This window comes from Colias eurytheme, chromosome 5 (genome assembly GCF_061535395.1).
Source record: "Colias eurytheme isolate Ceu_HAF_F1 chromosome 5, ilColEury1 Martin Lab GWU primary, whole genome shotgun sequence".
Lineage (NCBI taxonomy): Eukaryota > Metazoa > Arthropoda > Insecta > Lepidoptera > Pieridae > Colias > Colias eurytheme.
Window position 1 is genome coordinate 67257 of NC_142984.1, and position 25700 is coordinate 92956.

Sequence of the window (25700 nt, forward strand, 5' to 3'; positions counted from 1 at the left end):
TGCTGGCGAATTGTGCGGACTTTATTGTAATATATTGTAAAACCTTGTAGTTAACCACAATTCCTGCAAATAAATTATTTCATTTCATTTCAACAGCAATGAAAAAACATGGTGTACATTTTCTGGAATCAAAAAAAAATTCCTTTACTTCAAAAATACATGACCTACATTTTTTTTAATTTTTTGTTCCGTCAGAAAATTTCGGCTCGACGTCGACTTCTGGGACACCCTGTATAAGTAAATAATTATAGTGCACGGAAAATTGGATTTTTATATAGCGAGACCTTCGTAGACGATAACGATAACGCACGACGTTCGCAGAGCGGCTGAAGCTGCAGCGGTCGTGGGAGACGTACCGCGTGCTGGTGGGGCGCGCGGAGGGCGAGGGCGCGCCCGCGTCGCCGCGCCGCGCGCCGCCGCCCGCGCCGCCCGGCCCGCACGACCCGCGCGCCGACCGCGACCACTTCGCCTTCACCAAGGTGCGCCCCGCACCCCGCCCCGCCCCGCCCCGCCCCGCCCCGCCCCTCACCGCCCCACTCACGCGCCGCGCCCGTTGCAGGCGGCGATGAACGCGCTGGGCTTCAGCGCGGCCGAGTGCGGCGCCGTGCTGCGCGTGCTGGCCTTCCTGCTGAAGCTGGGCAACGTGCAGTTCGAGCCGCACCACCACATCGACGGCTCCATCGGCACGCGCCTGGTGCACGAGTACGGTGCGTGCGCTCATTTAATAAACCTGACTCGCTCGTTGGAAACGTTCTCTGTTCTGGGTTCGAACGCGGGTGAAACCGGCACGGCTGGTATTCAATATCATTAAGCGTACAAAACGCTTGGATCACGATGTGATATAAATACGCGATATAAATTATATTATAGTTGAGCCAATTTAATAGGCAACATTTGACGTCTATCAATTTTATCTTCATAGGGTGGTAACCTGCTTAAAAACATCGATTAAAGCGAATTAATCGATACGGACTTGAAACAATTGTCAATCGAACTTGAAACACATGTCAATAATTTATGATGATTTTTATTCCCAAGTAACCACACAAGTAACCAATGCATTCGATTCTAGATGTCAGATTTCGATTTTTAGAGTAACGTCTCTGGTATTTATAAAGAAAAAAGGTTTATTGACACAAAATTGTAGCGACGTCAGTTCTTTAAATAAGAAAATGTTTATTATGTTTAGAATGGTTTATCAGTAAAATCAAATCTTAAAATTAGTTGCATCGGTCATTATTATTATAAATATGTAATCGTAATTGAAAAAAGTTAAGCAAATGTGCAGTTCTAACAAAACGAAATATCATGTTATTCTATGTCGTCGTTACTAGGTTACGTTGTTGAATTTTGTTGAACTGTCAAATGTTGCCTATTAAAATGGCTCTACTATAATGAAATACACCGTACTACTTAAGAGTACTTTATAGAAACCACCCTGGTTGACGTATAATATTAAACAAATGATGAAAAGACGAGACGAAGCTCAAGCCAGGGCTAAAATTTGTAAGACAGATAGTGCGAAAAACTACTATATCGATTTAAAAAATATGTTGCATCTGCACTTCATCGAGAAAAAACAGCTTACTTTGAAACATACATTAATTCTAACATACAAAATCCACGCGCCTTATGGACCCATATAAAAGATAATGTACAGATTAAACTAAAAGATGACTTCATACTTCCAGCGCATATCAGTGACGCCAATACTATAAATAGTTTGGAAAATCCAAAAGTGCACGCCTCATAATTTTTTTTAATAATTATTTATTAATTATTTTTGTATTTTTTTTTTCTTTTATTATGTGTGTGGTGATAAATAAACTTTTCTTTCTTTCTTTCTTTCTTTCAAAAATGGGTGACATGTATTATTTTGTAAAATAATAAAAAGAAAACTTGTGTGCAGAGATGCGCGAGGCGTGCGCGTTGGTGGGGGTGGAGGCGGACGTGCTGGCCCTCGCGCTGGGCGCCGCGCCGCTCGCCGAGCCGCTCGCCGAGCCGCGCGCCGAGCCCACGCCGCACGGTACGGGTCGGTCCGGTCCAACGTCGCCGCTAAATATACACTGCACACCGCACACGATAATCACAACACATTTCTTCTCTTTCTCTTCGTTCTTTACTGTCGGAAGTTAAGGTTCTCTCGCTCCCTCTGATTCATACCGCTCTAGTCATTCGAACGCTTTGCGATCGTCAGTCATTAAGTTTTTTAGTCGCTCGTTTTATAATGGGGAATATTCATGTTTTTCTTTTTTGTCTTAAATTAATAGTTTACTATTTTATAACGTAGAAAAAAAAACATTAATGGGCTTCAAAATACTCTATATATTTTTAAAAATGAAAAAAACTTTTAAAAGATTTAAGCAGTTCATACGCCGCCATTTTGCGCGCGCTTTGCGTGACTGCACATGACACGTCCAGTGGGTGTTTACCTTACTGTGGACTTTTCAGTTACTTCGTATAAACTTTAAAACCATGAAAGAAGTCAAAAAATTATCTTATAAGTATTGTATAGTACCGGAGTGCACAAATACTACTCGAAAAACACCCGACAAAGTGTTTTTTTGTATTTCAAGAAAATACGAAAACAGTAGTGAAAGGTGATGAGAAGGGATAATATATCTCCTAAATCGTGTTTATATTGTTGTGAAGATCATTTTAACGTAAGTGTACTGTATATACAGCTTATTGTGAATAAGTAAAAAGTTAGTTTTGCATTAGTTATTGAACATTAGAAAGTTCGGGTTAAAATTAACTTTTGACAAAACCAGCTTCAGTCATCGTCCTAGATTCACTACAAATCTTAACTAAACTTCACTACAATCAGCACAAGAATACAGGTTTAAATTATTTATTTTTTTCACAAAAACTTGTAAAACAATATGAGTTTCGACGCCGATGAATACAATGTCGTGTCAGATGACGTCACATTTCGTTCGACCAACGGTGACGCGTTTTGGAAGTTTGAATTTCGCTCCCTTATTTTACACTTTTTAAATATTATTTTAGAGGTTTAAATAACGAGTAAATAAAAAAAAATCCTTTCTATTATAATATTACGATAATAAGTATTCGAGAAAAAAATATTTTAGGCCATTTCAAATTTTATGCATATTCCTTATTTCGCGTCGTCCCTTTTGAAACTACCTATACTTAAAACGATTTTAAAAAGCTACGTAACCCTCGGGCAGACGAGTGCGGCGCGGAGGAGGAGTGCGGGTCGGAGCACGGCGCGGAGGGGGGCGCCGAGTGGGCCGGCGCGCTGCGCGACCGCCTGCTGTGCGCGCTGTACTCGCGCCTGTTCAACTGGCTCGTGGGCGCCGTGAACGCGGCGCTGGCGGGGCGCGGCGCGGGCCGGCGCGCGCTCGGCATCCTGGACGTGTACGGGCTGGAGGCGCTGGCGCACAACGGGCTGGAGCGCCTGCTCATCAACTACGCGGCCGAGCGCGTGCAGGCCGCCGTCACCGCGCTCACGCTGCGCCGCGAGCAGGAGGAGTACGCGCGCGAGGTGCGACCCGTCGCCGTCGCTTTCCGATTTCGAAACTATACTGCGGCCGCTCTCGCGTTCGATCTCGCGATTATATGAGTGTATTTGAGACCGACTTTAAAAATATGTACCGGTCGATTAAGGAAAGCTGGCATGTTCACGGTATTCACACTTACGCAATTTTACTATACAGTATGTTCAAAAATAAATGCGATTCTAGTGTAGACTTGAATTGTAAAATGGGTACGTTGTAGATAATATGAAAGCTCTCATAACTTACATGTAAAATAACAATTTAAAAGTAACTCAATCGATGAACTTAATTATTTATTCTCATACCTAATCAATTTTATTGTAATATAAGTAGTATTGATAATCATTCAATTATCAAATAATAATTAAATTTAATGTCATATGCAAAATAACGATACAAAAAATACAAATAACACATGCGCTCACTCCCAATACAATATGGTCTAAGATCCGAATATGAGTCGAAATGCAACGGCGTGATAATAGAATGAGACCAATTTTATAATAAATTTAGTGTATTAAAAATATATTAAAAATGGGTTGACTGGGAAAATCCTGGACAGGATATTTTTTATTAATTATTAAAAAATCTTTTATTTTCATTTTTTATTAATTAGAACAGGCTCCAAGGAGATGTTCGTTTGCAAAAATAGCGGACCTAAATCTGACTTCTGATATATATCGTATAGATCCCAGACATCCTATAGACAGATGTTGCCAACCAGTTATGTGGTCCCCCTCCCCCCACCCCGGTAATTAAATATGGCATACAAAGAAAAAAATAAAAATTTCCAAAACATGCCGTGTGGAGTATCAAATGAAAGAGCTTATTGAGAAGATCACGAATATATAGCATACTATAACATTTCTTACACTTTCTCGATTTTTTAGAAAATTTACGAAAATGCTCCATTTTTGAGTTAACTTTAAACCACTATAGATTGAAAACTCATGAATATATTTTTTAAATTATTATTTTAAATAATTAACAATAGTCCATTGTTTACGATTCATTAGTTCGTAATATAAGTGAGCTATATGTATGTGTTGGATTTGATGACCCCACAAAATGTTTTAAATTGCAAGGCGCAACTTTCACTGAAGTTACCGATTTGAAATCTTATCACACAAAGGCTGATTCAAGAATTTTCTGCCATATTTGTCATTCTGTCAAACACAACGACAGTGACACCGATATTTTTGTATTAGGCCTTTATTTCTGGTATAAACTTGAAAATATACTCGCCATCTTTGAATACTCCCCCCACTCCCCCATGCAACTATTTCACTGTACGAACTATTGAATCGTAAACAATGGACTATTGTTAATTATTTAAAATAATAATTTAAAAAATATATTCATGAGTTTTCAATCTATAGTGGTTTAAAGTTAACTCAAAAATGGACCATTTTCGTAAATTTTCTAAAAAATCTTAGAGAAAGTGTAAGAAATGTTATAGTATGCTATATATTCGTGATCTACTCAATAAGCTCTTTCATTTGATACTCCACACGGCATGTTTAGGAAATTTTTATTTTTTTCTTTGTATGCCATATTTAATTACCGGGGTGGGGGGAGGGGGACCACAAAACTGGTTGGCAACATCTGTCTATAGGATGTCTGGGATCTATACAATATATATCAGAAGTCAGATTTAGGTCCGCTATTTTTGCAAACGAAACTCCACTGAGAGTCCGGTCTAAATTGCAGTTTCGAGATAATAAAACAATTTTGTAATAAAACAGCGCTGACATAATTTTTTTTTCATCATCCTATCAAGTGAAAGTAACTGGTACCGACATACCTGTTTATACCTGCCAACCTAGCCGTTTGTCCCGGTAAATATTAGAAAACGACTATGACTGCACATTCTGTAGGTTTCATACTTTAACTCTATTATAATTTTTTTTTATTGTGTTGATACTGCCATTAATTAAAAAGAAATGTTTTTTTTTTAATTCATTAAAAATATCCTGTCCAAGACTTTCCCAGTCAACCCATTTTTAATACATTTTTTAATACACTAAATTTATCTATACAAATATTATAAAGAGGAAAGGTTTGATTTTTTGTTTGTTTGTTTGTTTGTATGAATTGAATAGGCTCCGAAACTACTTGGCAGATTTGAAAAATTCTTTCACTGTTGGAAAGCTACATCATTTCTGAGTGACATAGGCTAGGTTTTATCCCGGAAATCCCACGGGAACGGGAACTATGCGGGTTTTTTTTTGAAAACGCGGGCGAAGCCGCAGGCGGAATGCTAGTCTTATATATAAAAATGAATCGCAAAATGTGTTGGTAAGCGCATAACTCGAGAACGGCTGAACCGATTTCGAAAATTCTTTTTTTATTATATTCCTTGAAGTACGAGGATGGTTTTTACGTCGAGAAAACGTAAATATGTACCACGGGCGAAGCCGGGGCGGACCGCTAGTTTATTATAAAATTGGTCTCATTCTATTATCACGCCGTTGCATTTCGACTTATATTCGGATCTTAGACCAATACAAGTGAAACCCTAGCACGTAAGAGATAAGGCTACATTACAATAAAAGCTGTAATGTTCAGCTATGTATGAACATTTTAACTTACTGCGTTTACATTTTGTTTACAAAACTTATTAAAATTGTTACATAATTTAACCTAGGTAAAGTTAAAAAAAATTCTAATCCGCGTACCGCGAAGTAGTTATCTCGTCGAATATAGTTAGTAGTATACCCATAGAAATCTAAATAACAAGACACATAGAAGTGCTATAATGTCATAATTCGTATGAAAACCGCTGTCGCCAAAATCAACACATTTAAACCGATAGCTAAACAGTACACACAAGTAAACTATGCCTTTTATTGGACAACTTGATTTTAGTGAAAACTAACTTAAATATTAAATTAAGCTTTTTAATATGTATCCTAACGCACGATTTTACGGTTTATTTCAGAATAACATCCCTAAGTATATGAGACGTTTTGTTTCTTTTTGCTCCAATAAGGTTGAAACTGTGTCATTCATTGTTATTTCGATTACTATGGTGACACTCGTAATACTTGTAAATATTCTATAATTTTAAGGAAAAACGGCATTATTTCTAAAAAAAAATATTTACCGATGAAATATTATTCCTTTATTAGTATAATTACAACTTGTGGAAGAATTTCCGCAGTGGGAAATGCTGAAACACACCATGTTTACACACATACGTCTCCATAGCAACTGAACTGTGACGAACACACTGGTGATGTGAAAGTCACCTGAGTGGCGACAAGGTCACGCGCGCTTACGACTTCTAGTGTCTTGTTATTTAGATTTCTATGAGTATACCTAACGTCTTTGTTTAAATTACATCACCCTGTATTTATAAACAATTGCAAAATAAAAACAATAATAATAATTGTCCCCTTCACTCTCATAAGCTAATCTGCGCGCGAGAGAGACGGGCAGACTTTTCATGATGCGTATGCAGTATGACGTCACGCCGCGCGCGTCTTCACAGACACTACACATGTGCAATTTGTGAATGTGTTTACGTTCCAGCTCTTCTTAATCGGCCAGTATAGGAGGAGGTTCTCTTTTGGATTGTATTTTTTTGTGTTAGTTTAAGACGACTTTCGCCCGGGTGATTCGACGGTCGACCGATTTCGATGATTCTTTTTTATTCGAAAACTGGATCAGTTTTGACGATTCGTTTTCGTCATAAATAATTATTCGGACGCACCGATCGGTCGGCGCGAAGGGCGGGCGTGACCCGGTCCCTTCGCGCCCCGAGCGCTCCGCTGCAGCCGTGGGTCTCGCAGGGGCTCGCGTGGACGCCGCTGCCGTACGCGGAGCACGAGAGCGCGGCCGAGCTGCTGGACGCGGGCGCGGACAGCGTGCTGGGCGCGCTGCGCGAGGCCGCGCTGCGGGCGGCGCCCGACGCCGCGTTCCTGGCGCGCCTGGCGCGGCGCCGCCACCCGCGCCTGCTGGTGCTGCCGCCCGACCGCTTCCAGGTGCTGCACTTCGGCGGGCCCGTGGTGTACAGCGCGCGCGGCATCGTGGCCAAGAACCGCGACGCGCTGTGCCGGCGCTGCGCCGCCGCGCTGGGCGCCGCGCGCGAGCCGCTGCTGGCCGCGCTGTTCGCCGCGCCGCCGCACCCGCCGCACCCGCCGCACGCCTCCGCCGGGTTCGACCTCCTGCCCTGTACTATGTAGAGATATAGACTCGCTTGCTCGCACGTATTTAGAGTACGTAATACGCGTGTATATGACGTCGTTTGAACACGACGTAGACCCGTCCTCCCTTGTCGCACTCGGCCAGACTCCTCCCCCCCCCCAACTTGTATGCGAACGTATTTTATGAACCGTCTCTTAGCAACCACTTCCTCCCGTAAATTCCATTCACTTCAATTCAAACTCCCGTTCCCACCTTTCACCATCACGCCGCGCGCGTCTTCACAGACACTACACATGTGCAATGTGGAAATGTGTTGAAGTTCCAGCTCTTCTTAATCGGCCAATATATCGGAGAATCGACTTTCTGCATTAAATGTGCAAACTTATTCGATGAAACACTCCATGCAGACTGTTGTCACTCACTGTAGGCTAAATTCACTGATTGCGCTTTATTGGAAATTAAAAGATTATATATGATTAAACACACGATATTAATATAGATTAACAAGAGCTAGAACGTCAACAGTAGATAGGTTGAATCGTTTTTCGAGTGTAGGCGCTACCAACGATATAATTTAAACGGCGTAGATGCGTTACATGTAAGTAATAGTTCGCAAAATCATGGCCCCAACAAGCCCCGGTAACTCGCACACATAGAAAACGTAGTACAATAATGTCATCGTATAGTATTTGAAGACCGATAAAGAGACAGCACGCTAGTTTGTATACGAAAAAAATAAACATACATATCTATTTGACAGACATTTTATTGTCTCTGTCGCATTCGTCAGTTGTATAGGTCTACCCAAGAAGCTTATATCTAATACACTGGAGATTTCAGTATGAACATTAACTTGTAACAAGAAAATATGACCTTGAATGACGCCTGTATGTTTTTTTATCCCTTTCACACCTAACTAACTACCTAGGATTTTCCTGACTTATAGAAATTTTTCTAGCTTAAAGAAATTTTCCCGACGTATAGAAATTTTCCTGACGTATAGAAATTTTCCTGTTTTAAATTTTCCTTTCTTATGGAAATTAGCATAGAACATTTCCTGGATTATAAACATTTTTGCGGCAAAGAGAAATTTTCCTCACGTATAGAAATTTTCCTGGCGTATAGAAATTTTCCTGACGCATAGAAATTTTCCTGGCGTATATAAATTTTCCTGGCTTAAAAACATTTTCCTGACTTATACAAATTTTCCTTATCATTATAAATTTTCCTAACATATAGAAATTTTCCTGACTTATGGAAGTTTTCCTTGTTTATAGAAATTTTCCTGACTTCTGGAAGTTTTCCTTGTTTACAGAAATTTTCCTGGCGTATAGAAATTTTCCGGACTTATGGAAATTTTCCAGCTTATAGAAATTTTCCCGACTTGTGGAAATTTTCCTGACTTATAGAAATTTTCCTGACGTATAGAAATTTTCCTGGCGTATAGAAATTTTCCTAGCTTAAAAACGTTTTCCTGACTTATACAAATTTACCTTATCTTTATAAATTTTCCTAACATATAGAAATTTTCCTGACTTATGGAAGTTTTCCTTGTTTATAGAAATTTTCCTGGCGTATAGAAATTTTCCGGACTTATGGAAATTTTCCAGCTTACAGAAATTGTCCCGACTTGTGGAAATTTTCCTGACTTATAGAAATTTTCCTGACGTATAGAAATTTCCCTGGCTTATAGAAATTTTCCTGACGTATAGAAATTTTCCTGTCTTAAATTTTCCTTTCTTATGGAAAATTTTCCTGGCGCATAGAACATTTCCTGGATTATAAACATTTTTGCGGCAAAGAGAAATTTTCCTCACGTATAGAAATTTTCCTGGCGTATAGAAATTTTCCTGACGTATAGAAATTTTCCTGACGTATAGAAATTTTCAGGCCTTTGTAAATTTTCCTGTCTTTAATTTTCCTTTCTTATGGAAATTTTCCTGGCGTATAGAAATTTTCCTAGCTTATCAATATTTTCCTGACCTATACAAATTTTCCTTATCTATATAAATTTTTCTGTCGTATAGAAATTTTCCTAACGTATAGAAATTTTCCTTGTTTATAGAAATCTGTCTGGTGTATAGAAATTTTCCTTTCTTATGGATATTTTCCAGCTTATAGAAATTTTCCCGACTTATGGAAATTTTCCTGACTTATAGAAATTTTTCCTGACTTATCGCAATTTTTCTGTCAATCGAAATTTCCCTAACTATTGTTAAAATCATTTTTCTAATCTTCCTAAAATTGGAAATTTTTACGACTGATTAAAGTAAACCACCCACCTATTCCCACCCACATCCCGCACGCTATGCTCTCTATCCACAGGCCGCGCGTGCGCAGAATGGCTCAGTATCTGCACAGCTAGTGAACGTATAAACTCGCCCGGTCGTTGGGCGCTTTCACCAGGGCCCTGGAATAATGGAATTATTATTAATTTCATGAACAATATCATCATCATCATTTTTATTAAATAAAAAAAAATAAAATAACATTTATTTGCCATTGAAAACAATATTCATATATTTTTCTTTACCCGCGGATTCCCCTGATGTTAAATTCGCATTAGTATGAATCAAGAAGCTTATATCTAATACACTGGAGATTTCAGTATGAACATTAACTTGTAACAAGAAAATATGACGTTGAATGACGCCTGTATGTTTTTTTATCCCTTTCACACCTAGGTAGTTAGTTAGGGTCCAGTGTATTAGTCCGTCACTATTAGATATAAGCTTCTTGGTATGAGTCGTTTCACCGCTGTCAAAAGTTACCCATGGCCATGTCACATTAATACGAATAAATACACTTTCGCATTTATAATATTATTAGAGGTCCGCCCCGGCTTCGCCCGTGGTACATATTTCGCAATAAAAGGTAGCCTATGTCCTTTCTCGGGTATCAAAATATCTCCATACCAAATTTCATGCAAATTGGTTCAGTAGTTAAGGCGTAATTGAGTAACAGACAGACAGACAGAGTTACTTTCGCATTTATAATATTAGTATGGATTACCTTTAGAAAAGTAATATATTATACATGTAATAAGTACACATAATATTACGTGGATATCTCATTATTTAATACAGTATTATCCACTTATGTAATGTGACTAATGATATTGAGGACAAAATAAGAAATACGCAGTATCAAGATCGTTCAGTCCATTTTCCCTAGGGTTGCACACTAAAAATTTTGATTTCCCTAATTGCCATTAGATTCTGGTTTACCTATAGCATTTTTTGTCGCTTTCGGATAATGACAATAGTGATACAGTAATACTTATAGGTGATAAGTGGTCCCATGACTTTTAGAAATCTTTGTCATCACACAAGTAGGCATTTTTCGTTTTTGCCACTCGGTGAGCGCGCATAACGCATCTACGCCCTATGACCTATTATATCTGGGGGCGCCGCCGGCCGCAATGAGAGCGTGTGCGTGTGCAGCGGCGGGTCCCCGCGGCGGCCCAGCGCGCTGGCGTGCCGGCAGCGCGCGCTCGTGGGCGCGCTCGTGCGGCGCCTGCCGCCCGCGCCGCGCCTCGTGCGCTGTCTGCGCGCCGACGCCGCGCTGCGCCCCTACCGCTTCGACGCGCACCTGCTGCGCCACCAGATCCGCTCGCAGGGGTGAGTGCCGCCCCGCCCCTCCCCGCCCCGCCCCCACACACCCCGCACACCCGCGGCTACAGCGCGCACTTCTGTGCAGGATCATGGACATGGCGCTGCTGCGGCGCGCGGGCTGGTGCGAGTCGCTGTGCGCGCGCGGCGTGCTGGCGCGCTACGGCGTGCTGGGCGGGCCGGGGGTCGGCGGGCCTGGGGCCGGCGGGCCGGCGGGCTCGCGCGACGAGCCCGTGCGCGCGGCGCGAGCGCTGCTGCGCGCGCTGCCCATCCCGAGCGCCGAGTTCACGTACGGCCGCACACGCGTCTTCATCCGCAGCCCGCGTACGGTCAGTGCTTCTCTGTTGTTCGTACCGAATATTATGTGATGACATGCTTCCTTCAAAGTCGATCGCGATCTCACATTTATACTGTCTGAGGCAAAGTAGGCGATCGTTTTACGATAACTGCTTTATTTATACAATCTATTAATTTATTTTTTTATATATCAAATTATTTAAACATTTTTACATGTATGTACTATAAAAGTAAATTATAAGATTATGTAAGAATTTTTATAAAAGTCAAATAAAAAAAAATTGGGGGGTTTTCAATTCGACCGAATCTTTTAAAACTCCCATTTTGCTTCATAATTCTTCTGTGTCGATGTCGATTACGATTTTCCCACATTTTCGACGCGTTTTATTCACGTTTTTGTTTCAATCTTTACGTCCATATTTTTAACCGACTTCAAAAAATAGGAGGGGGTCAATTCGGCCGGTATATTTTTTTTAATGTATGTACACCGATTACGCCGAGGTTTCTGAACCGATTTGCGTGATTCTTTTTTTTTGTTTGATGTGGATTGGTTTCGAATTGGTCCCATAAAAATTTGATTCGGGTAGGCCCATTTGAAAATCTAGCAAGTAACTTTGATTCACTTTCCGGTTATCTGAAATTTTGTATACGTATGTAAATTGGGTAGCGATGAAAAATTATCATGACACAGAGCTGATTTGATGATGGAATCGGAAGGTGGCCATAGGAAATTAATTGACTAAACTTTGTCGAGTTTAGGCTCGTTTGATTCGTGTTGAAAAATACACTAATTATTATTAAATAAAAATAACTACGTTAAAAATTTTCCGTTTTTGAAGTCGTTTTTTTTAACGTAGTTTTTTTTATATTTTTTGTAAATCATTTTTTTCCGTGCTCTGTCTAATGTTTTTCGGACGAACATAATTCGACGAACATTCTCACCGATCCGGAAACATGAAACATAATCGAGAAATGAAACGCGGGAGGCCTGCGGCAGGTGTGGGAGCTGGAGGCGCTGCGGAACGCGCGAGTGGAGCAGCTCGTGACCGCCGCGCAGCGCGCCTGGCGCGCGCACCGCCGCCGCCGCCGCGCCGCCGCGCAGCGCGTCATCGCGCGGGCCTGGCGCGCCCGCCGCGCGCGCGCCGCCGGCCCGCCGGCCCGCCAGCCCGCCGGCGAGCCGGGCCGGCGCGCGCGCGCCGCCGCCGTGCTGTGGCGCGCGTGGGCCACGTGGGCGCGGCGCCGCTACCTGCGCGGGCTGTGGGCGCGGCTGCCGGCGCGGCACCGCTCGCCCGCGTGCGCCGCGTGGCCGCCGGCCGAGCCCGCGCGGCTGCTGGCGCGCACGGACGCGCTGCTGCGGCGCCTGCACCACCGCTGGCGCTGCCTGCTGTACCGGCGCGCGTTCGACCAGACGGCGCGCAACCGCATGCGCGAGAAGGTCACGGCGAGCGTGCTGTTCCGCGAGCGCAAGGCGCTGTACGCGCGCAGCGTGGCGCACCCGTTCGTGGGCGACTACGTGCGGCTGCGCGCGTCGGGCGCGTGGCGGCGCGGGCTGGGCGCGGGCGCGGCGGACCGCTACGTGGTGTTCGCGGACGTGGTGGGCAAGGTGGCGCGCGGCGGCGGCGCGTCGCGCGTGCTGGCCGTGGTGTCCACGGGCGCGCTGCTGCTGCTGGAGGCGCGCTCGCTGCGGCTGAAGCGCCGCGTGCCCGCGCACACGGTGTACCGCCTGTCGCTGTCGCCCTACGCCGACGACCTGCTCGTCGTGCACGTGCGCGCGGTCAGTGACCTTTTTTATTTAACCGTTTTTAGGGTTCCTTCCGGAAAGGGTGAAACGGGACCCCGTCTGTCTGTCCGTCGCCGGGTTGTATGTTTTCAAAGAATATTAATTAGAATGATGAATCCGAACGAAAGTAATTCTCGAGTTCATATCGCACTATATATGTATTTAGGCCCGAAAAAGTGACATTCTTGTTTTATTGAAAATATCTAAGGAGCTTCTCATATATCATTATCTAGTGTATCTATATAGTTGTGGTGGTGTGGCAACATTTTACCTTGATAAATACGCTCGTACAATAACTTCAAATTATTATTAAAATTCTATCAGTATTAAGTTTATAGTGTGTGATTTGTGAAATATATCTCACAAGGAAGCTGTGGTATTGTTATCTCAACTTTACTTTCATTTTATCAACTAGACATAGCAAAATACAATACCGAATTTTATACCCTCAAACAACGCACAGCGCTAAATACCCGCAATCAACCAAGATTTTACATGTCAAAATCAACTGACAACGTCAAACTTCATTTTTGCTAAGACGTAGAGTTGCCAGCTTCAGAAAATTTACCAAGATTACGGGAAATTAAAAACAATGAATATATGTAGTAAGTGTAACAAGCAAGTTAAGACAAACGATCTTAAAATTTGTTCCAAGTGCAATTCCACGTACCATTTCCAGTGCCTGGGCATTCCTGCAGATAACTTTTCTAAAGAATCTAAATCCTACAAGGCCAATTGGAAGTGCTCAGAGTGTAAATCTACAGACAAACGGGGTGGTAATTCCAATTCTCCTCACCGTCCAGTAGGACTGACTTCACCCGCTGCTGATTGCGAAGACCTCAAACAGTACATCGACAAAAAACTCGACGAATCTTTATCGCGTCTTCTCAGAGATATAAGGCGAGATTTTGCTGAGGAAAACTCTGGCACACGCAGTATAATACAGGAGCTCACAGATAGTGTAAATTTCATGTCATCGAAGTGTGACGAGCTCAAAGCTGACCTGGACGTAAAGACCAAGAAGATAGGAAACTTGGAATTGGAGAACTCTTCACTACGATCACAAGTAATTGATTTGAGTGCTAAGCTGAATCAACTTGAACAACAATCGAGAGATTGTAATCTAGAAATTCAGAACGTTCCAGAATTTAAAGCAGAAAACCTTAAAACAACTATTCAGCAGCTTGTTGCTACAGTGGGCTGCGTGCTACCGGAAAACGAGTTAATAAACTATCATCGTGTCGCAAAAATTAACCAAACATCAAACCGACCTAGATCGATTATAGTCAAACTCCCCAGTCCTCTGGTTCGGGATAAAATACTTGCAGCCGTTAAGACGTTCAACAGGACTCATCAGGACAATAAACTTAACTCATCTCATTTGGGCCTCGCCGGGGAACAGAAACCTGTGTACGTTTGTGAACATCTATCACCTACAAACAAACAATTACACGCAGCGGCACGTAAAGTGTCCAAGGACAAAAACGTTCAATTTGTGTGGGTTAGAAACGGCCGTATTTATATGAGGAAGGACATAACGTCAAAAAGCTTTGTGGTTAAGGATTTAGACTTTCTGAATTCCCTTAAATTCGATTAGTTTTTTGCTGAATGGTTATAAACGATTGTACTAAAATAAAAATTACATACCAAAATGTAAGAGGTCTTCGGACTAAAACAGAAGAACTTTTTACAAATGTTTTAAAACAAAATGCTGATATTGTTATTTTCACGGAGACTTGGCTGAATGACTCGGTTTTTGATCGCGAACTTTTTGACAATAGATACACGGTATTCAGAAGGGACCGAAGCTCCTCTGATTCTAAGAAAATCTCTGGAGGTGGTGTACTTGTAGCTGTCCTAAATAAGTTCCAACCAATTCGTAAGCTGCAATGGGAATCCTCAATCGAAGACCTATGGCTAGCTGTTAAGCTGAAACAAGGCAATTCCATCGTCCCCCTATTTATTTGCGCAGTATACCTCCCTCCTCCTATCTCTTTAACTAATTTAAATAACTTCACCTCAAACTTAAACAATATTGTTCAGCATAAACTACCGAAGAAATCGGTGATCTTGTTGGCGGGTGATTTTAATCTGCCTCACATCCAATGGAAATTAGATACAAACAAAGATCTAGTCCCTACCTGCTCGTCAAATCCAATCGACAATCTGCTAATTGACACCCTTTCATTCAATAGTCTCCACCAAATAAATCCTGTCACAAACATTAATGACCGCACGCTAGATCTTATTGTCACTAACGCAAAAGACTCATCTCAAGTTATGATCAATCCATTCCCCCTAGTAAAAATTGATAATCATCACCCTCCTTTAGACATACATATCAAACTAAAAAACTACAAACCACCCAAAATTAATAAGTTTCCTAGCCTCAATTTTTCTAAGGCAGACTACAATAAAATCAAAGAGGAATTAGATAAAATATGTTGGGATAGCTATTTTAAATCTAAACAAACAGTTGACGAAACGGTTGATACATTCTATAGTATTATAACTCCCATAATAACAAAATACACGCCCTTACGACCAAAAAATAACAAGAACTATCCCTTTTGGTTCAGTCGGTCATTAATTAAATGCCTAAACGAAAAGTCAAAGTATCATAACAGGTACAAAAAATACTCTAATCCAATGGACCTGGTTACTTTTCAAATGCTACGTGACCGTTGCCAAAAAATGCTACTGACATGTATTAATAGACTTAAATCTGAGGCAAAGGCTCAAATAAAAAAAGACCCAAAATACTTCTGGTCTTTTATAAAATCCTTAAGATCAAATAGTAGGGACATTCCTGATGAAATGTATCTTGACGACCGAAACGTTCAAGGTGGGCACAATATCTGTAATCTCTTTTCTGAATACTTCCACTCCATATACAATAGTAAACTTGCACCCCATTCAGTAGATTTCGCTATGACACCCTTCACTAACAATGGATCTCTCGGCTCTTGCAACATCTCTGAAACTGAAATCTACAAATCACTTCAAGGAATAGACATTAACAAGGGACCAGGCCCAGACGGAATCGCTCCCCTGTTCTTAAAAACTTGTTCTGCGCAACTCACAAAGCCTTTGTACCACATCTACAATAAATCTATCTCCCTCGGCCATTTTCCGACTAAATGGAAAATTGCCCACATCACTCCAATACACAAAAAAGGTGATCAGAGTGATGTTAAGAACTATAGGCCGATATCAATACTGTCAGCCATGGGTAAACTGTTCGAATCCATAATTTACAACAGATTTTATTTTCATCTCAAACCTCTGTTTGACCCCTGTCAACATGGTTTTCTTCCGGGGCGTTCAACCATGTCAAATCTTTTGGAATACGTCAGCGACATCAATGAAGAGCTCGAAAAACAAAATGAAATTCATGCTATCTACACCGATTTCTCCAAGGCATTTGACATGGTTGATCATAGCCTTCTTGTCCAAAAATTGTACCACGCAGGTATTTGCGGCTCTCTGCTCAGATGGTGCGAATCATATCTTCGTAACAGGTCCCAATTAGTTGTACTCAGAGGTTACAAGTCAGTCGCTCGACCATTACCCTCAGGTGTACCTCAAGGCTCTCACCTCGGTCCACTCTTTTTTCTACTATACGTTAACGACCTAGGTGCCAACATTACGTCTAAGTACCAAATGTTCGCCGACGATCTCAAATTGTATAGGGTAATAAAAAACCATGAAGATACTTTAGCATTACAAAACGATATCAACAGCATTACATTATGGTGCGCAAAAAATAACATGTTCCTTAACGTATCTAAGTGTTATCATATAAAATTCACAAGGAAACGTAATCCACTTCATGTAACTTACTCTATTGATAACATTCCAATCGGTGAAGTCACGAACATTCGCGATCTCGGTGTTGTGGTGGACACAAAAGTCGACTTTCGCGAGCACATAGACTCGTTAGCAACAAGGGCCGCACGCCTTTCTGGATTCATCATTAGACAGAGCAAATTCTTTAATGACTCTGAAGTACCAGTATTGCTTTTTAATTGCTACGTACGATCTCTCCTCGAATACTGCAGCCCTGTGTGGAATCCTACTTATGCCGTACATATACAGCGGTTGGAACGGATACAGAAACAATTCCTGTACCACCTAACTTTCACTCACAATCTTTGCCGTAACCTAACGTCTTATTCTTCTAGACTTATGCACTTTAAAATGAAATCGCTTGAAAGCAGACGGACCCTTTCTGATATCGTGTCTCTATACAAAATTATAAATGGTAAAATAGATAATTCTCAATTATTAGGAAAAATTAGCATACATGTACCAAGGCCATTCAGCCGTCCCACTAACATGAAAACGTTTAGTCTTCCCTTTTGTCGTACAAACTACGCTCAACACTCGTCATTGCACCGCATGTGTTCAGCTTATAACGAAAAAGTATGTAATAACGTCGATATATTTAGCGCATCCCTAAATTCATTTAAAAAATTAGTTTCCAAAATTGCATAACTATTGTATTTAAATTGATCCATAATGTTATTTTTCTAAATTATGTTAATATTGTAATAATGTAAATATGTATTCGCGTACTTATTATTGCAGGCTGTGTTCACCTCAAGAAGGTCTAGCACCTATTACTTGTGATGTATCATAGAATAACCATATCTATCTTTGTAGTGCTATGTCCAGTTTGGTGGACCTAATAAAAAAAAAAAAAAAAAAAAAAAAATCTATTTTTTTTAATACGAATTTATTTAGCTCAGTCGGCCGCGAAAATTCCAATATTTTAAATGTTTTTTTTTTTAAATAGTGTTTTTGAAATTGGATTCTGGGTGTTCTTCTCGTGCATTTTAAAAGAGAAGCAAGATAGATATTTCCAATAAAACAAGAATGTCACTTTTTCAGACCTAAAACATATAGTGCATCGGTCCGTATGATCGTATAGGAGCTACCAACGTTGACAAGAGAGAATTTTAGTATAGTTGGTTCTTTGATATACTGTTTCTCTTGCTATTTCGGTTAGAGTCCGGGCTGTCTGGCTGGCCGCAGTGGTTGCGTTTATTAGTGCGCATCTTATCTGCACAGGAAAATATCCGTAATTTAAAGTCATTTATTAACGCGTAATTTTTAATCTTTTGCCTTTAGATAGAACCATCAGACATAAATTTTTTATTGCAAGACGTTTTTTTCGTTGTTAAATAGGTGCCAGACGCAATTTTTTTATTTCAAAATCATTAAAATGTCATCGAAATAAGTGAAATTCCATCAACATGAGTCCCCGTGAAGGATATACTATTATATAATATTCATTTTACTACTTACAATTTTTTAGCAACAATCTACCATGCTGCCTCCTTTTCCCAACGAACCTCAAATAGGACGTTAATGTAAACTTGATAAAAACCAAATATCATCAAATTCATATTAGTACCCAAAAGTGTAATAAATATGAAACCATCTATTAAAAATATTAGTTTACTAATTATTCAATATAAGTATTAAAAAAGGATAATATAATATAAGTAATAAAGTTATTACTTACCTTTTAAGCGGACTCATGTTGATGTAATTTCACTTATTTCGATGACATTTTAATGATTTTGAAATAAAAAATTGCGTATGACACCTATTTAACAACGAAAAAAACGTCTTGCAATAAACAATTTATGTCTGATGGTTCTATCTAAAGGCAAAAGATTAAAAATTACGCGTTAATAAATGACTTTAAATTACGGATATTTTCCTGTGCGCACTAATAAACGCAACCACTACCGCCAGCCAGACAGCCCGGACTCTAAACGAAATAGCAAGAGAAACAGTATATAGAAAACCCAACTATACTAAAATGAACCGAGAGCGAGTATCGCAATGTGTGCGGTTGCAGTGCGGCGCGGCGGAGAGCTCGACGGAGGACCTGTCGCAGTGCTCGGCGCGCGAGCCGCTGGACGCGCCCGGCTGCCTGTTCGGGGTGAGCGATATCTTTCTTTTATTTATTTTAGAAACAGAAGGTCATATACATTAAGAAATACACAATCACATAACAAAATATATAAACAGACCTATAGTTTATTTTTTTTTATCTAGTTGTAGTAATTACAATACAACATTACTATTATGTATGCCAAAAATCATAAACATAATAAACTTAATTATATATGTCGGCGCAACGACGATAAACGACTACCCTCAAACTACTAAATAATTATAACTAGCTAAAGTTTACTTTGATCTTTTTAAATAAGTGGTTGATTCATTAATCAACCACTAATGAAATAATTAAATTAACGAAATAATTAATCTTTGTTAAAAATGATAAAAATTCATTGTAAAAATTCGAGTGGCAACACTCAAACTAATTCTTGTGAGTCATGGTTTGCTTTAAATGCGATCGCCCGACGGCACAGAGCACTTCACTCGCCGGCCGTTGGAGCGTTCGGAGCTCTCTCTATAATAATTACGACGTGGAATAAAAGGGCAGTAAAATACCTACGGGCGTTCTACTTCGAGTGTGAGCGCCTGCCCTGATGATGTTGACGTCAGAATTGCTGACGTCACTCTTTTTAAAAATAGCCTTTGGGCCCTTCTTCCGTCATATAAATTTATAAAGAATATAAATTTATATTTATAAAGCATTTGAATGCCATTAAACCAAAATTATCAAATTCAACAAAAAAGGTCGTGTTCAATCGTTACAATATTGCATTCACTGAAAAGTGTTTCATATTGGTTGAGGTGGTTGTTAATCATCTCAATAGTTGGCGCGCGGTGTGTCCCTTAGACACATAAAACTGAAAGAATAGAATAAATTCGATCGCTCTGGCAGGTCACGAGTGGCTGAATTGGTCAGGTATCCGCCCCGGTTTGGCGCAAAAGGATGCGGGTTCGAGTCCCGCCTCGTGAGACAAGCACAACAAGCTCGTATTATTTTATTAGCCTGTGTATCTCTGTGTGTAGGTATGTATTAAAAACATGCGTCATTTACCATTGCGCAAGGGCCAATCTGTGATCGTGATCGAAATTTAACTTTTTTTGCTTGCCTAAAGACGCAACAGACAGGTAAAATCTACTTAGATTGGATAACATTATGTTCCTACTAGATTTCCGCCCGCGGCTTCGCCCGCGTTTTCAAAGGAAAACTCACATATAGAAATTTTCCTGACGTATATAAATTTTTCGGAATTATGGAAATTTTCCTGTCTTTAATTTTCCTTTCTTATGGTAATTTTCCTGGCGTATATAAATTTTCCTGGCTTATAAACATTTTCCTGACTTATACAAATTTTCCTTATCTTTATAAATTTTCCTAACATATAGAAATTTTCCTGACTTATAGAAATTTTTCTAGCTTAAAGATTTTTTCCCGACGTATAGAAATTTTCCTGACGTATAGAAATTTTCCGGACTTATGGGAAGTTTCCTGTCTTAAATTTTCCTTTCTTATGGTAATTTTCCTGGCGTATATAAATTTTCCTGGCTTATTAACATTTTCCTGACTTATACAAATTTTCCTTATCTATATAAATTTTCCTAACTTATAGAAATTTTCCAGACGTATAGATATTTTCCTGACGTATAGAAATTTTCCTGTCGTATAGAAATTTTCCTGGCTTATAAACATTTTCCTGACTTATACAAATTTTCCTTATCTTTATAAATTTTCCTAACATAGAAATTTTCCTGACTTATAGAAGTTTTCCTTGTTTATAGAAATTTTCCTGGCGTATAGAAATTTTCCGGACTTATGGAAATTTTCCAGCTTATAGAAATTTTCCCGACTTGTGGAAATTTTTCTTACGTATAGAAATTTCCCTGGCTTATAGAAATTTTCCTGACGTATAGAAATTATCCTGATAAAACCTATCATATGTCCCGGGGTAAAAAGTAGCCTATATCCTTTCTCGGGTATCAAAATATCTCTATACCAAATTTCATGCAAATTGGTTTAATAGTAGTTAAGGCGTGATTGAGTAACAGACAGACAGACAGAGTTACTTTCACATTTATAATATTAGTATGGATTATGAACCGTTGTCCCGTGAATTAAGGCCTATATTCCCTCAAAATAAAATTGGTAGGTATGGAAATGAACACGTGCTTCCACTGCAACGCGAGCTAAATTAAATAATATTGTTTATAAGATTGAGTACATGTTTCTTTGAAAACCATTGCGAAGATAAGCTTCTGTAGCTACTAGCTATCTACTAGCACAGTATTACAATATTTCCTATAGTACGGCGACGAATGTACTTGCACAGAGAAGTGAAGGGGAAGTGGCGGGGGGTCGGGCGACGCGGGCCGCGTATTGCAAATACGCTTAGTTTGCAGTACTAAGCGCGAGAGGACGACTTCGTATTTTTTGTGTAATAATTTTATTATACATACATATTCTATAATGGCGCGCACAAACTGTTCTGTGTATGGATGTAAATCTGCATTGAAATACCAGAAGTTATTAAGATATTTTAGATAGATTGTATTTGTTTCTGTAGAATTTTAATCAAAGGTGTGTATATTATGAATTGTTGTTCTCATTCTTGTCTTGTCAGATTGTTCATCCCAATGCGAATGATTTATTTAGTTAAATGTTATAATAAACTATTAAGAACATCCAAAAATAAAGTGTCTACGTAAATATTTAGCAGTGCAATATAATATGAAATTATAATAAAATTCTCGTGTCACTGTTTTCGTCGCCATACTCCTCCGAAACGGCTGGACCGATTCTCATGAAATTTTCTGTGCATATCGGGTATGTCTTAGAATCGGCCAACATCTATTTTTCATATGTACCATGTTTTTTTTATTGGTAATAGGGAAGCGCTTGACCACAATCTCGCCTGATTATATATTTATGAACAAATAATTACATCAGATTTTAATAATCACAATTATTTTGAATGGTACATATGAATAAATGAGTTCATTATAATATTAATAATCATAATTGTTACACATTAAACGGGTGAAGCCGGGGCGGACCGCTAGTGAAATTATATATTTATCTATCTTTGATTTTAATAATCGCAATTATTTTGATGTACATAAGAATAAATGAGTACATTATAATAGTAATAATCACAATTGTTTTATTTCCCATTTGTTGCAAGTTGCAACCCTTGCATATTTTCGTGTGGCAGCGTAAGTACCTACACTGGGGGTGGCATCGCGCGACATCAAAGGCGTTGTCTTACTGTAGGAAATAATATTGTAATACTGTGCTACTAGTTATTATTCTGTGGTATTACGAAAGTATTTTTACTATAGTTATTTTTTCATAATGGTATATAGAATGTGTCTTGTGAACGTGAAATGAATGAAATTTGAATCTATATAATTTTGTAGGATATTATAGTAGAGCCATTTTAATAGGCAACATTTGACAGTTCAACAAAATTCAACAACGTAACCTAGTAACGACGACATAGAATAATATGATATTTCGTTTTGTTAGAACTGCACATTTGCTTAACTTTTTTTCAATTACGATAACATATTTATAATAATAATGACCGATACAAGTAATTTTAGGATTTGATTTTACTGATAAACCATTCTAAACATAAAAAACAATTTCTGATTTAAAGAACTGACGTTGCTACAATTTTGTGTCAATAAACCTTTTTTCTTTTTAAATACCAGAGACGTTACTCTAAAAATCGAAATCTGACATCTAGAATCGAATGCATTGATTACTTGGGAATAAAAATCATCATAAATTATTGACATGTGTTTCAAGTTCGATTGACAAATGTTTCAAGTCCGTATCGATTAATTCACTTTAATCGATGTTTTTAAGCAGGTTACCACCCTATGAAGATAAAATTGATAGACGTCAAATGTTGCCTATTAAATTGGCTCGACAATAATAGGTAAATTATATTATTAATCTCGACGTTTCTCTTATAAGTATGTATATCTAATCGATATACAATGTGGGAATTTTAGATGGGCCCCGGAAAAAAGTACTTAACTACTGGAGATGGCAAAATTTGCTGAAAGCAAACGTTCCTTTATTTTTTTAAAACAAATAGAACTGTATTTAAAGATTTTCGAAAATTCATTGCTTCGATCGGGAATCGAACTAACTAAAAATAAAAAAATAAATAAAATTTGTTATAACATTCTTCAAATGCAGTTCTATTTCCTTTTAAAAATAAAGGAACGTTTCCCTCCGGGGCCCATCAAAACTTAGCAGAGGGTATAACGTGCACGCGTGTTGCCGCAGAGCGAGGGCGGCTGGCGGCGGCGCGGCGACGTGGTGCTGCGCACGTGCCACGTGCTGGAGCTCGCCACCAAGCTGTTCCTCGTCGTGCAGAACGCCGTGGGCGCGCCGCCGCACGTCAACATCGCCGCCGAGTGGGTGCCCTGGAGACCGCTCTCCGACCCGGTGCTAAATATTCGACTAGATTGAAAAGCCCGATGGAGTGAATAAATGTTTGAATTTTTCCATGCGCAGATTCGAGGCAAACTTTGGGCAGCAGCTGGTGACGGTCGCGTTCCACGCGGCGCCTGGCGCGTTGGCCGGCGGGCCGGGGGCGGCGGGCGGCGGGCCGGCGGGCGGCGGGCCGGCGGGCGGCGGGCCGGCGGGCGGCGGGCCGGCGGGCGGCGGGCCGGGGGCCGAGCCCGGTGCCGGCGTGCGCCTCGTGCGCCGCGGCAGCCGCCTCGACGTGCTGCTGTAGGCGCCCGCGCCGCACCGATTGTGTTCGACTCGCGCTTCCTGTCGACGCGTCACCGGCGATACAGTGAACGTCGAATTCGGATCTATTCTTTTCGATTCTCTATCGCCGGGTACTCGAATTCGAAGCGCGGCCCGATTCTGTACATAATGATTTAAAATTAAGCGTAGATTACGAAAGTGAAATGGTTTTTGTGCGAACTGCAAATGATTAGATAGCGTTTTGCCTAGCGTTTTAATTTTGGATCTGCGGGCGCTCGACGGCCGGGCCGAGGCCGGCCCGTCGCGCGTCTCGCCACCGTCGGCCTATCGTATTTTTTATGATGTTTCAATTTTAGCTGTAAGTTTTTCTTTTCGCGTACTATATGCGATCGTTTCGTCGGGCCGCTGCGGGCGGCGGCGGCTCTCGCGTCCCGTATGCGTCGCGTCGAAGTTTTTTTTATCGAACGTCGACGAAGCCGACGCGTAGACAATGCACAATGAAATAGTTCACGTTTACGATAGTTTATGGGGTTCCGATTCGTAAAATTATTCGTCAAATTCACCGTCACTGTCACGATAGATATTGGCGAGCGCCGCCGCCGTAGCGCCGCGCGCGCCCCGAGAGCGCCGCCCACTGCCAACGTGCCAACTGCCAACGTGCCAACCGCCGCCGTGCCGAGCGGTCTCGTGCCGCGTGGGGCCGCGAATGACTTTCCTAATGACGTGATCTTGCTATTAAACTGTATCGCAACGTGTGTGACAATAAATTGAGCGCACTCGCGGCCATTGTTGAATATTGTGTAACGTTTGTACGCCCGGCGACCTCGCTCCGCTGTGGAGATAATGTAAAGCATGTTACGTTATTGACAAATGTTTTATCGTTTTTAAATAAAATTTAACAATGTTTTTAAGTGCCGTTTTTTATTTCACCGATCACAACTAGGCTCTTCCCAAAAATAGTTATAGTCTAAGATCCTGGTATAAAACGACCTTCACCGAGAGGCTTATTTAATGAAACATATTTTATATTAAATTTAATATCTCAATAAATATATTGCAAATGGGTTGCCTTACAAACTAAGCTTACAAATTTCAGTCCAGAATAAGATTAATGAATTATTAAAAAAAAAATATATTTTTAAACATTTCACCGGTTTGATTATTAAACAAATTATATACCAATCGAAAGTATGAAGCCCATAGAATATACAAACGTTTGGTTGCCTATTTTTTTCCGGTCACAATTATTGGGTTGTCAGGTTATCAGGCATAAACAGGTATTAAATGGATACTAGCATTTTGCACAGGTCTGTTTATTAATTACAATTTATATGAAAATAAAGATTATTTCATTACGAACACGGTGGTATAGGGCTGCCTTGGCGAGCGTGGTGGATTATGTACCCTCATAGGAGGCCCGTGTCCCAGCAGTGGGAACGTAAATGGGCTAATGATGAACTAAGCATAACGAATTAATTGACTAAGCATGGTCGCATCATGCGAATAACTTTGACTTAGTTTATAATTCTGCTATTTGCCTTAGTCGCACTTGCATTGAGCAACAGGGGGACATTTTGAAAATTTCTTGTAATTAAACACCTTGCTCATCATGTAAATTAAAATTTTGCATTGAGCACCGCACCGAGGGCTCCAAACAAATGTTGTAACTTAAAAATTTATGTTTTTAGAAATTTTCC

The 25700-nt window shown here is 40.3% G+C and overlaps 1 protein-coding gene across 1 annotated transcript in view; it reads left to right on the plus strand.

The window, feature by feature from the left end:
• Positions 1–24914, plus strand: part of Myo95E (Myosin 95E) — a 33722-nt gene extending 8808 nt beyond the window's left edge. Inside the window, exons 9-20 of the mRNA XM_090101645.1 lie at positions 322–479; positions 560–707; positions 1910–2026; positions 3192–3508; positions 7316–7665; positions 11114–11290; positions 11370–11610; positions 12576–13352; positions 19231–19314; positions 23572–23702; positions 23803–23860; positions 23969–24914. Coding sequence (XP_089957771.1) covers positions 322–479; positions 560–707; positions 1910–2026; positions 3192–3508; positions 7316–7665; positions 11114–11290; positions 11370–11610; positions 12576–13352; positions 19231–19314; positions 23572–23702; positions 23803–23860; positions 23969–24025 — 2615 coding nt within the window. The 3' untranslated portion in view covers positions 24026–24914. The remainder of the gene's footprint in view (positions 1–321; positions 480–559; positions 708–1909; positions 2027–3191; positions 3509–7315; positions 7666–11113; positions 11291–11369; positions 11611–12575; positions 13353–19230; positions 19315–23571; positions 23703–23802; positions 23861–23968) is intronic.
• Positions 24915–25700: the final 786 nt, after the last annotated feature.